Source organism: Misgurnus anguillicaudatus, chromosome 24 (assembly GCF_027580225.2).
Source record: "Misgurnus anguillicaudatus chromosome 24, ASM2758022v2, whole genome shotgun sequence".
NCBI classification, from domain to species: domain Eukaryota; kingdom Metazoa; phylum Chordata; class Actinopteri; order Cypriniformes; family Cobitidae; genus Misgurnus; species Misgurnus anguillicaudatus.
In genome coordinates, this window is record NC_073360.2 from 15,249,849 (window position 1) to 15,262,552 (window position 12,704).

The following is a 12,704-nucleotide window of genomic DNA, read 5'->3' on the forward strand; positions in this document are numbered from 1 at the left end:
TTTTCAGTGGAGCCCAAAGTCTACGTGTCTCCTGGGTCTTTGTCTCTGATGGTTGGAGATGGTGAAACTTTAGTGGCCACGTGCACGGCTGAAAGGGGTCGCCCAGCGGCGGAGGTCTTCTGGGTATCGGACGTGGACGGCCAGACGGACGCCACGACGCACCAGGAGACCGATGGCACCATCACCAATTCAGCGCATTTCATCTGGGCTCCCACCCGTGAGGCGTATGGCCACGCCCTCACCTGCGTCGTCCGTCATCCGGCCCTATCCACGGAATACCGTATTCCTTATCAGCTCAACGTACAGTGTGAGTAAAATTGTGGATATTAGATATAGTAAAGTCAGTTTCTAGTAAAGTTGTGAATGCTTCAACAAAGTTTTTACAGTAGCAGATGGACGCCACACCAGCAGTGGGTGGTTTCTAGTTTATATTAGCACAGGTCATTCGTAAGCTCACTTTTGTGACATTTTGTGAGAAAGTCAATTTAAGAGACGGTTTAATGTTTTAATTCTTCACCTGCGTACCATTGGCATTCTCGATTGTTGGCTGATGTATGTCTGAACGGTGCGGTGCTTAATGGAGGTGGTTTATGAAATATTGATCCGAACGCAGCAAGGAATGCAACAGGAGAGGAAGCCTGACTGAGAGAGGTCCATATACTGACAGAGGGAGGCTTCAACAGTCGATAAATCACACAGAGCCTTCCAAAGTGTTTTAAAACTTCTTTTGAGCTATTAAAGAAGTTTTTAATTCTGTCACCATATTCTTACCCTCATTGTGTCATTGTAAAATAATAGTTAAAAAATGACTTTAAAGGAAAACACCACAGTTTTTCAATATTTTAATATGTTCTTACATCAACTTAGACGAATTAATACCTAACTATCTTTTTTAAATGCGTACACTTAATCTTTGCACAGCGTGTCTTGATTGTGTTAGCATTTAGCCTAGCCCCATTCATTCCTTAGGATCCAAAAAGGGACGAACTTAGAAGCCACCAAACACTTCCATGTTTTCCCTATTTAAAGACTGTGTTACATGAGTAGTTACACGAGTACGTATGGTGGCACAAAATCAAACGTGGCGATTTTTAAGCAGATAAAAAATGAGCACTTAGTTTGCAGCACTTCGACCTCGGGCGCAGTAATCATCAAACTCAGTAAGAAGGGGAGTGATGATGTTACTGCGCTAAATGCTAACACATTCACGACGCGCTGTGCAAAGATGAAGTGCACGCATTGAAAAAAGATAGGCATGTATTAAAGGGGCGGTGAATTTGTCGATTTTATTGTTTTATACTGTTGTCTGGTGTGTACTTATGATGTTCGCGTGGTTTTTACATTCAAAAACATCAAAAGCAATAAGTAAAAGTCTATTTTGCAACATGGATTAGTGGCTCTCTGGAGAAATGGTTCGTTTGAGGGCCGCTTTGAAGACCTGGACGTAAACGCCCACTGATATGATTGGACAGCTTCATTCCCCGTCATTACATGTGGGTAAATGTTTTAAAAACATTAACGTGTAAAAAATAGCAGCCTAACACAATATGTTTGAGCCACAAAAAAATTCTGGGTGCTAAAGATGATACACATAAATGACAATACATATAATAAAGTATAAACAAAACTTTAAACTTGTTGTGACTAAATTACTGTAAACAACACAGTAAGCGCACATAAGAATCTAAACTGCGGCTGATAAGTCCTTATCAATAACTTTGTATATTTCTATTGTGCTAGTGAGGTTGCTCTTAGATACACGTAACATTACATACCACAGTTATATGATACAAAGCTTTGTTGAGTGTTGGACCGCTCAACGCAACTTGCCTAAAATTACCATATACAACACAGTAAGCGGGCATCAAATTCTAAATTGCGGCTGTTAAATCCTTTCTATCGTAATATTACAGTCGTATTGTTAAGTGTTGTACCTTTATTAATCGTTTAATGTTTTTTAGTAAATTAAAAGAGTCAAACAACGTGTTTAGACACGGATGTTACAACAGGACATATCAGGCGATCTCTTCTAACAAAGCAATAGTGAAACGCAGTAACTTGAAGTAAAATGTTTTACTCACTGTGTATACTGCTGTGTCATTTTTGTCAGATCCAATATTAGTGGTGCTTTTAATCACAGTCTCTCTGCGAATCCAGCATCGACGACCTTACAAATGAATCCGCGGTACACATAGTAAACAAACACTCCCCACACAGCTGGAACTTCTTCAAAAACAAACTTTAACCACACATTCCTAATGTTATGTTCCGAGCCTCTGTTATCCAGCATCTGTGTTCTTCCCATAGACAGTTCTTTCACAACCGAAAACTCCGTTACCATGGTTACTCTATCATAACAGATCACCGCGTCAAAATAAAAGTCTCTCCGAAAAAATTTATTTAAAAGTCATTTTGGTTACATTTGGCAATCTTTAAAGACATGTTTGCTGATTGTTGAGGCACTGCATGGTTTGCTTTTGCCCCTGGCCCACACGTGTTTCACACGAAGCTGTGGGTAGGGCTACAAAAGTGGTCGTTGTATTTGGATTCGGGGAGGTGCTTCAATTCTACTCTGACGTCATATTTCTCCGAATTCCTCACTCGGCTTTTGTACTGGCTTGGTGCCAAAAACTGTTATATTTCAGTAGCACGGATGTTTTCAGTTCCGAAACTTGCAGGATGTTCATTTAAGTATGATGACCTCTTATATAACAAATTATCAAGTTAAATTGAGTATTTGATTCACCGCTCCTTTAATTTGTCTAAGTTGACGTTAGAACATAGTACAATATTGAAAAACTGTGATGTTTTCCTTTAAGATGAATCGCCGTGTTGTTTTCTTTACTTTGGATAAGGTATCTCATGGTAAATGCTTACAGTACATGTAACTGTAAGAACGGAAAATTACTGCACAGTATACCAGTAATATTGGATATCATTGGTTCTCACGAATGCTTGCATTGGTTCCATAAGTTGTTTGTACGCTTCGTGCTGATAAGAAATCAATCTTTTTGTTTTTATAAAAACTGTGAGGCGTTCTGTGTTTCTTCTGGATTTTTCCCTTCGTATCTCAATTCAGTTTATTTTTCCAGTCAACGCTAAAGCTCAGTGTCCTAATGTTTCAGCTTAATTGGGTTAACCAATCACATTGACCTTTGCTGTCCCTAGAGCTCAAAAATCTTGGCTTTTATTGTAGTGTTTCAGGGTTCTGTTTTATTGTGATAAACTTTTCTCCAAATATTATAACTGCTACCTTTACCCCATATAACAATGTTTTAAGTATAATAATTTATATTTTTTATATTAAATGTTAATTTTAGGGCAAACAAACAATAAATAAATAAAACCTGTAACAGAATAATTAGAAAGTGTATAAATGTATTAGTTGCCCTACTGAAACTTCCAGCTAAGACCAGCATAAGCTGGTGAGCTGGTTTTAGCTGGTCTGCCAGATGGGTTTTAGCTGGTATTGCTGGTGCAGCAAGCTGGTCTAGCTATGTTTTGGTCACTTTTAAAACGGGTCTAGCTGTGTTTTGTGCACTTTTTAAGCTGGTCTAGCTGGACTTAGCTGGTCAGGCTGGAAGACCAGCTGACCCACCAGCTTAGACCAGCTACTGCCACCTTAAACCAGCTACTAGCTTATGCTGGTCTTTGCTGGATTTTTCAGTAGGGTGAGCACTTATGATGTGAGTATTTAATCCTATGGCATCCTACAATGACTGATGTTGTGTTGCAGTTCCTCCAGAGGTTTCGGTGGTGGGCCTGCAAGAGGTGTGGTATGTGGGACAAGAAAATGTAAAGCTGGACTGTAGAGCCACAGCCAACCCACCCGCTCTTTTTCACTGGACAAGGTTTGTGCAGTCACCCATACTAAAGTATGCAAGCTTTAATGTTTTAAGATATCTTATCCATCAGTCTGTGCGATTCATGTGTTAGTGATCTGGGCCAGAGGTGTCTAGTCCTGATTCAGCAGTGCCGGTCCTGCAAACTTAGCTCTAACACTAATCCAGGGTCTTTAGGATCATACATAGACAAACTGAGGCCCATTGCTCAGATATGTCAACAAGTCCACTGGGTATGACTGGGTGGTGTGAACTACAAAAATAGCCAGTTACTACAAATCTTAATGGTTAGATTTAAATCAGTCTTTGTTATAAATGTTTGTACTTTGTGGTTTTATACACAATTTAGGTCTATCGGTTGAAAAATTTAAATGTTATTGTGTTTTAATGGCACAGCAATTTTGTATTGGTGCATCCCTACGATTTATGTCTATGTTCAAGGTTATGTGACACTTCGCTATTTTGTGGCTGTTGTGGGTGATGTTATAGTACTAGTTAAGTATCCATGCATATTTCAACACTTTTATCTCCTGATATAATGGAATTGTGTGTAGTGTGAACAAAGCTAATGAACTGTAGAGTAACAGAAACTCAATACATCACTAATGTATAGCGAAGAGGCAGTGGAACTACAGGTTTCTGCCTGCAGAAAAAAAATGACCTTGTTGACATGCCTTAAATTGATAATGCTGTCTTTTGTCGCCCTCCAGGTTAGACGCCTCAATGCCTGAAGGTGTGGAAACATCGAATGGCAGCTTAATGTTTACTCGCCCTTTAGAGCAGAATGACTCTGGACAATACAGGTGTGAAGTCTGGAACGACATTGGGCAGAGCTCTCAGGATGTTCACATCTTAATACTCGGTGAGAAGTTTTATGTGGCCCCAAAGGTCCACAATTGCTTGTGATGATGTTTTTACTCTACAGGGGGCTAAAGTTTGGGTGATAGATTAGGTTCTGACAGACATGACATTCATGCACATCTATGTGGTTATTTTAACGTGAGGCTTTGAGATACAAAGAAACCACGTTTGGCGACTCTGAAATGGGCTAAAAAATTATAAGGCAAACTGCAGTATGACTTTCTTAATTACGTCTTTCGGTAGCATCTTTGGCCTGACTTCATAAGATCTTTCATGCAGACGAGACGCTCCACCCAAGGATAAAACACACTGTATGTTATGCTCGCTATTAAAGCTGTTTTTACTTTTAAACTTTTGATCGTTGCAGCTGGAAGGCCACAGTGTGTTGAGGTTCGCTCCTTCATGATTAAGTAAAATAACATTGCAACAAACTGTGTTTCTACTTTTTTACTTTTATTACTAAAGGAGTATTTAATAGTATTATTTTAAGTACAATATTTTAGTTTAGTGTATAGTACACACAAAATTATTGTCAAATAAATCATCATATGGTTTGCTGTGTCTTGTGTTGAAATCAAGTTTGTCTACATTTGAAGAGCTCAGACACAAAAGCCGCTAAACGATACGTCCTTCAAAAATGAAATGATGATATTAACCGCATGCTCTCGGCATATATTATTATCATCAAATACTTTCACTTTAAATCTGCTTAATCCCAATCTCAGGCCTTTCAGAAATACCGCTTTGTTAGCAGAAATGCCACACCGATTTTTCTGCAAAGTCCTCTAAGTGCACAGAAGATGAAAATGAAATTGAAAGAAAGATGACATTTGTGAAATAAGGCATTTCAATTGCTAATAACCTTTATATTGCTATTAAAGTGAATAACTGAACGTAAACACAAGAGTAGGGCTGTGACGATAAATCTCGTGTCCTATTAAAAAGACCTTCGATTTTGAATCGCAAGGCTGAGATTCTGTTTTCATTCCCAGCTTGTGCGTGTACTATGACGTTTTGGTCAGTAAGAAGTCCTTGTCCATCTAAAATCATTATGAGTCATATATAACATGCATTTAAAAAACCAACACTTGCTAAACAAAATCATTCAGAATATTTTTATTATAATGAAAATACCTAAAACAATTTGAAGAATGGCGATACACTGCAAAAAAAAAATTCAAGAAAAAAATTCTTAGTATTTTTGTCTTGTTTTTAGTAAAAATATCTAAAAATTCTTAAATTAAGTTTTTTTTCTTGATGAGCAAAACAACACAAGAATATAAGTCCAGTTTTTAAACAAAAAATATCCAATTTATGTAATTTTTGCATAAAACAAGAAAAAAAATCTGCCAAATTTTTCTTGAATTTTTCTTGAATTTAGCATTTAAGAAAATGTTTTAAGATTTTTTTGCTTACCCGATTGGCAGTTTTTTTTTGCTTGTTTTATGCACAAAATTTTATATTTTTGGTCTAGAAACTAGACTTATTTTCTTGGGTCGTTTTTCTCATCAAGAAAAAGAATCCTAATGTGAGAATTTTTAGATATTTTTACTGAAAACAAAACAAAAATACTAAGACATTTTTTTCTTGAATTTTTTTTTTGCAGTGTATAAATATTCTTATAGACATTTCCTGAAATAGTGGCTGAATCCCAAACCGCCTACTTCCATACTATATAGTATGTAAAAAGCGCTACTTTGCGTACTACATAGTATGGAAGTAGGCGGTTTGGGATTCACCGAGAGTTTGTAATGAAACTACTTCTGTGGCACAATTGGAGTTTCTGCACGAGAGCGCCCTCTGGCTTTTGGATGTGCCGGGATTCATTCACTGAGAAAACGCGCATTGGCATGATTAATCGTTACAGCCCTACATAAGAGCGTCATAAAAAATCCTTATTTACAAGAAAACATGTCATTCGCACTTAGAGGGTTTTGCATCTGAACTCTTTATTTCCTGTTGCTAAATATGCGAATCCTTCAATTACTTGCTGAAAACCAATAATGGTGATGTTTTAAAGCTTTTTAAGAGCTAGCTGAACATGCCAAAAGGTCCACACTTGGACTTTTGAGGTTTGAGAAATGACGTAAATAAGTTTAGAGCAGACTCCCAGCAGTTTCCATTCAGCCAGCTCTCACAGAGCATCATACCACACATTTGGCCACCCAAGACCTTCCTTGAGGAAAAAAACTTGAGAATGTTTTACTATTTTACACTGTTTGTCGCATTTCAATCCAGACATTGTAATACCAGTTGTTGGACTTTCATAATGCAGAGATTCTTAACATTTCATGACAGAAGTCAGACGAAAAGTTTTTACTAAAGCAAAACAAACCTGTTTGTCTGTTCTGTTTTTTGAGTTTAGCACCATTTTGATTGACAAATATTAAAATGTGTTTGTTAACTAAATCATCTTTTTGTCTTAGATCCACCACCTACCACTGCTGTCCCCACCACCACCCAGTCCAACTTGCCTGGCAACAGCTTAACCATCACAGCTCCTATCAAACACCAAGCCCATATCACCTTCCCGACCGATGCTTCCACACCAGGCAGCAGCCTGGGCACAATTGTTGGCGGCGCTGTCGGCGGGATCCTGATCTTGGTTTTGCTAATGGCGTTGGCGGGAGTTGTCTACATGCGACAACGGCGGACGTTCCGGGGCGACTACTATACCAAGCAGTACATAGGCCCGTCTGACATGCAGAAAGAGTCGCAGCTCGACGTGCTTCAACCGCATGAGCTCCGGGACGTTTACGGAGACGACTCGGGCAACGGCAGTCAGGATTTGAAGCCCAAACCCGACGGAGACATTATTTATCCCGATTACGGCAGTGACCACAAAGACGTGGAAGGCTGGAGCGACAATCTTAGCCTTCAGAGAGAGGGAACGTATTACTCGGACCATCACAACCATCACAACGTGAACCCCAGCGGGCCGCCTTTGCACAACGGCTCCCCCTACCTGCAGGACGAGTGCTTCGACAACGGGACGGACAGCGATTACGTATCGCACGTAGATGGCTCTGTGATTTCACGCAGGGAATGGTATGTTTGAAAACAATGCAGTCGAAAGAACTTTACTGGACAATAACTAATTTAAAATCAACGGAGGAAGTATATTTAACTCTCCATTGTGGGATAAAATGTACATTATAAGTGAAAATGTATTTTGCGCCAAGCTGTTTTTTTTATTTCATCCTCGCGTTTTATATGTGTTTCGAATTATTTTGTCAAGTGTACTTCTGTCATGGTTTATGGTCACAGGGTGGACCTGCACAAAGAAAACAAGTCTGCTAAAATTTAGCCACACTCCTTGCATAACCGGTCCAGTTACCACATCGCACATGACTGTTCGAGTCCTCTCTTGCTGTTTTCTTTACGTTTGCAGTAACTGTGTGATTTCTGTAGTAATCAGAGCAATAAATCACTTAAGTTTCATATCGAGATAGATATGAATTTGAAAAACATATAGTCATGAAGTCTTATGTTTTGACTGCAGGGGTCTTTTTTACAGTGCAAATTTTTTGTCTTAATCTGTATTTTTTTGTAGAAAAATTGAAGGGTATGAAAAATTAGGCTTCAGAAATATTGTAAAGTAGGTTTATTTTTTTTGCAATATTAACGAATACGTTTTTCGTATATGTCAGTATATAAGTTATTCGGTTTTATTCATTTAACAAGAAAACTATCTTAGTTCTTTTCTTACCCAATTTTGTTTTTCTGATACATTTATTTTGTTTTGGTAACATCTATTTGTACTGGAAAATAAGACAAAAATACAAGGTCAAGAAAATTACTTTTTATACATGAATACTAGTAATACAGCAGGTTTCACTCTATGGATTATTTTTAACCCAGCTGTTCTATATTGTGACGCATTTCAGCACACACCCCTGTTATAGTAATCTGCTTTTCACCAGTCTAAGTTAAAGAGCAATCAGACTTTTTTTTAAAAAGAGCAGTTTAATGTGGCTGTATTGAAGACCTGTCATGGGGTGAGGGGGCCGTGACAGATCAAAAGGACCACGGTCTGCCCCTGAGGTTTCACCGAAGCCTTGCGGCGTTTGCCAATTTAGTGCACTCCTTTTAATTTTACCCTGATTTCTTATTTCACTCCATCTCTCCACCCCTGCTACTCCCATCCAGAACGCTCCGACTGTCCCAAAAATAAACTGTCTGGCACGCATCTGCTGTGTGGATTTCCACTAACATGCCTCACCTCAAAGATCGAACTTTTTAATTATTTTTTTCTAGATTTATTGGATCTCAGAGAGGTCCAGAGCATCTGCCTGATATAGGTCTTGACAATTGTTTTTTCCTCTGTAGGTTTTAGTGCCTGCTGGAAAAGATATTGGTTTGATTTATAAATAAGCTGCACTGTTTCTACAGTTGTGTTCGGTTTATATTTTAAGTAAAAATCGGTTGATTTGATTTGGTCACCTTTACATTTTTTGGGGCAATAACAGTTACCAGAAATGTAGTCTTATCTCAAGCTTGTATCTTTGAGACATCAGTTTAACATTTTAATTTCAATTATCATCATTTGTTTTCTGTATGTTCACCACACACATGGAGCTACAGAAATTGACTAAAAGTTGCTTATACTGTGCTTCCTTGCTTATTTTTTTATAAAGTATATATTTGCAAGCATAGTGCCTTTGGCAGTACAAGAAACATAAGATGTTTAGTCTGTCATTATTGTTTGTCATTATTGTTTCCGAAAGTTTTTGTTTCTGAACGATTGCTTCCGAACGTTATTTTCTGAAAGATAAAACTTGTTGGAAGTTCAAAGACACCTGAAATGGTGAAATCTCACTGGAATTTTAAAACAGTATAACGCTTTCAAGTGTTACGTTGGCCAGTTGCAGTACATATTATTTTTTGTAAATATTCTGGTATGAGAAACATATTTTTATATAAGGCCAAGATGTTCACACTTTGTTCAAATGCGTTTTCTTCTCATGTTCTTTTTGATATTTAGTTCTCAGGTGTTTGAAAGATTATTTTGTACATATTAGAGTTATACTGATGACTTATTTTGAAAATGAGAGACAGACATTGCTTTGTTTTTGATGCTTTCTGTTTATAATAAAAACGTTTTCTTCGAGCATGTTTCTGACAACCAGATCGAGATCTTTTTTTCTTAGTATCTTAACATCGTTGATTGATACTTTTTCTGTCAGCAGAAAGCTCCTCCAGAAAGATATTGTCTTCAAACTAATTTGTGAGAGCTGACTAGATTAAAAACAATTTTTTTCTTGAGTCCCCAAAAGCCCCATGTATAAGCATTCCTCACACCTGTGATTATACTGACCCAACGCATCACCCTCCATTAGGTCCAACTCAGCACCCTCTCCATCATTTAGAAGGAAAATAGATTTTTGGCAATGAGAGGTAACCGATCACATCAGCACAGCCCTGATACATCATGCTGTCTATTCTTCTCTATATTGACCAACTACACAAAAACAGACACAGCACATACACAAAGTCAGCACTGGATGTGTCTCACTAGTACAGACAGAGTCATTCTCTCTGCTGTTGATTGATCTTGCAATATGATCCTGGTTAAATGAGACCCCCCCACAAGATATTCTGAATGGAAACTTTTGGTTTTCCTTCAATGTTATTTGACAGTTTTTAGGAGAAAGCTCATGAACCAGATTCTTTATTTATTTACTCTCCTAAAAATTAAGGTGCTTCATGATGCCATAGAAGACCCATTTTGGGCTAAATGGTTAACATCCAAAGAACTTCCACAAAAGGTTCTTTGTGGTGAAAATAAAGTTTTTACATAATAAAAAGATAAGAAAGAAATGTTTCTTAAAGGACCTTTAACTAAACGGTTCAGCAGTGGCGGCTGGTGACTTCTTTTTCGAGGGCGCACAATACAAAGCTCGTCATAACATGTATTTAACCCGTCATGAATGTGGCTCGTCATGTAAAAATGTGTGTTTGTTGCATTATGTGAAAATACGTGCCTGCTGCACACGCTTCTAAAGGGTTTATGATAAAAGTGTTTGCCAGATACTCGCTTAATCTCATGTGTAATCAGAGTTTAGTGTTAAGATTTGCGTAGTGTTTTAAAAAATAATGCATTACAATATTAAGTTACTCCCCAAAAAAGTAACTATGTTACTTATACTTTTCATGGAAAGTAATGCTAACGTTACTTTTAAGTTACTTTTGCGTTACTTTTTCTTACTTGGCTGAGGCTATGATCGCAAAAATGTCAACCTCTGGCCTGCCATCTCCGTTTTTGACTTAAACTGTTCCTGTGCGTAATTCTACATGAATATGTTCAGTTTAATTCAGTACATAATTTTATTTTTAAATTGAATTAATTAAACTGAAAAGTAACTCGCATTACTTTTTTTTAAGAGTAACTCAAATATTAATGTGAACATTTATAAAATAATGCATTACTTTACTCGTTACTTCAGAAAAGTATTATTACGTGATGCACGTTACTTGTAATGCATTACCCCCAACACTGATCTTGCGAGTATTTTGTGAACCTCTCTTTTATCATAAAACCTTTAGATGTGTGTGCAGCTCGTATTTTGACAAGATGCATGATGCACATGGTTCACATGGCGCAACTAACACATATTTTAAATTTGCGCTCCTCAGAAGAGAAGTCACCAGCCGCCACTGCGGTTCAGGTTCAAAAAAGCAAAATTAGTTCTGGCAGTGTACTCACCTTCATGTTAGAGGGGGCTTTTTTCATGTTAAAGTGCTATAATTTGGTCTGATCAACCTAGAAAATGTGAAAAAGAACAACCCAGTAACTTAGTTTTGGATTCTCTGCAAGCACTTGAAAAAATAGGTCATTGAAATTTGGCTCCCCCTGTGATGTCAGAAGGAGATAATACTGCCCCTTAAGCCCGATTTATAGTGGTGCGTAAGCTCTACGCCGTACCTATGCCATAGGTTATCCAGCCTGTGCATAGCTCTGCGTAGCCTGATGTGCACCTTGCAAAATTTTTAACAGCGTGTCAGTTCTAAGGGACGGGAACACTGTGATTGGTCCACCAGAACCCCTGCCGTCAGGTAAAAAAACTGCGTCATAGGTATTTCCGTTTGCGACGGTGAAAACAAAGATGGGCCAAGTTGAGGAGTGATTTAACTCAAACTGCAACAAAAGTCGCTGTTTATTTACTTCCATCACTGCTGGTATTCTCAAATCATACACGTTGCTGTTTCTTCCCTTGTTTGTGGGTTAACTTTCGGCTATGCCGTAAGACCTACCCACAACTATAACGAGCCCTTAAATCTGCACTACACTGTAAAAAATTTGCTGTAATTTTGCAGCTGGTTGCCAGTAACTTACTGTAGAAGATAAAGTCAAAAAAATGTTTCATGTTCATTTAACTTTGAACAAAATGTTACCAGTAAATAACATAAATGTAAAATCTACAGTAAGTTACTGGCAGCTAGTTGCCAGTAATACCCATTAATACTGTAATTTCTACAGACATTTTTTACAGTGTATTTAACCACCACAATGCCATTTAGTGCCGAGATCAGCTCATTTGCATTTAAAAGGACACAGCAAAACGGCACATTACTACAAAGTGGCAATTTTAACACGCTGTTATAAATGATCTATATGGTATTTTCAGCTTAAACTTCAATTATGTACTCTGGGGACACCAACAAATTATTTTACATCTTAAAAAATTCTTGTTAAATGTCCACTTTAATGAAAAATTGTACTGGTTGCTTTTAAGTAATAAATAAATGAATGCAAAAGCACTATAAAAGTATAAAAAGTGTTTAAGTCTTCTTGATGTCCATTTAAGAATTTAATGCAGTTTATAAGTTTAATCAACATGGATTTTTAAGTCATTTTAACTGTATTGACTGATGAGTTGCTATAACTTATAAAATAAAGTTGATAGCTAAAGCAAATAAAACTTGATTTATTAAGTTACAGCAACTTATCACTTATTAAGATAGTTGAAGTGACTTGTAAATCCTAGTTGATTAAACTTA

The 12,704-nt window shown here is 37.5% G+C and overlaps 1 protein-coding gene across 1 annotated transcript in view; it reads left to right on the forward strand.

Moving 5' to 3' along the window:
* nectin3a (nectin cell adhesion molecule 3a) overlaps nt 1-9,828 on the forward strand; it is a 40,059-nt gene extending 30,231 nt beyond the window's left edge. The window contains exons 3-6 of the mRNA XM_073862705.1: nt 8-307; nt 3,737-3,851; nt 4,553-4,704; nt 7,130-9,828. Of these exons, the coding sequence (XP_073718806.1) occupies nt 8-307; nt 3,737-3,851; nt 4,553-4,704; nt 7,130-7,761 (1,199 nt within the window). The 3' untranslated portion in view covers nt 7,762-9,828. The remainder of the gene's footprint in view (nt 1-7; nt 308-3,736; nt 3,852-4,552; nt 4,705-7,129) is intronic.
* The last annotated feature ends 2,876 nt before the right edge of the window (nt 9,829-12,704 follow it).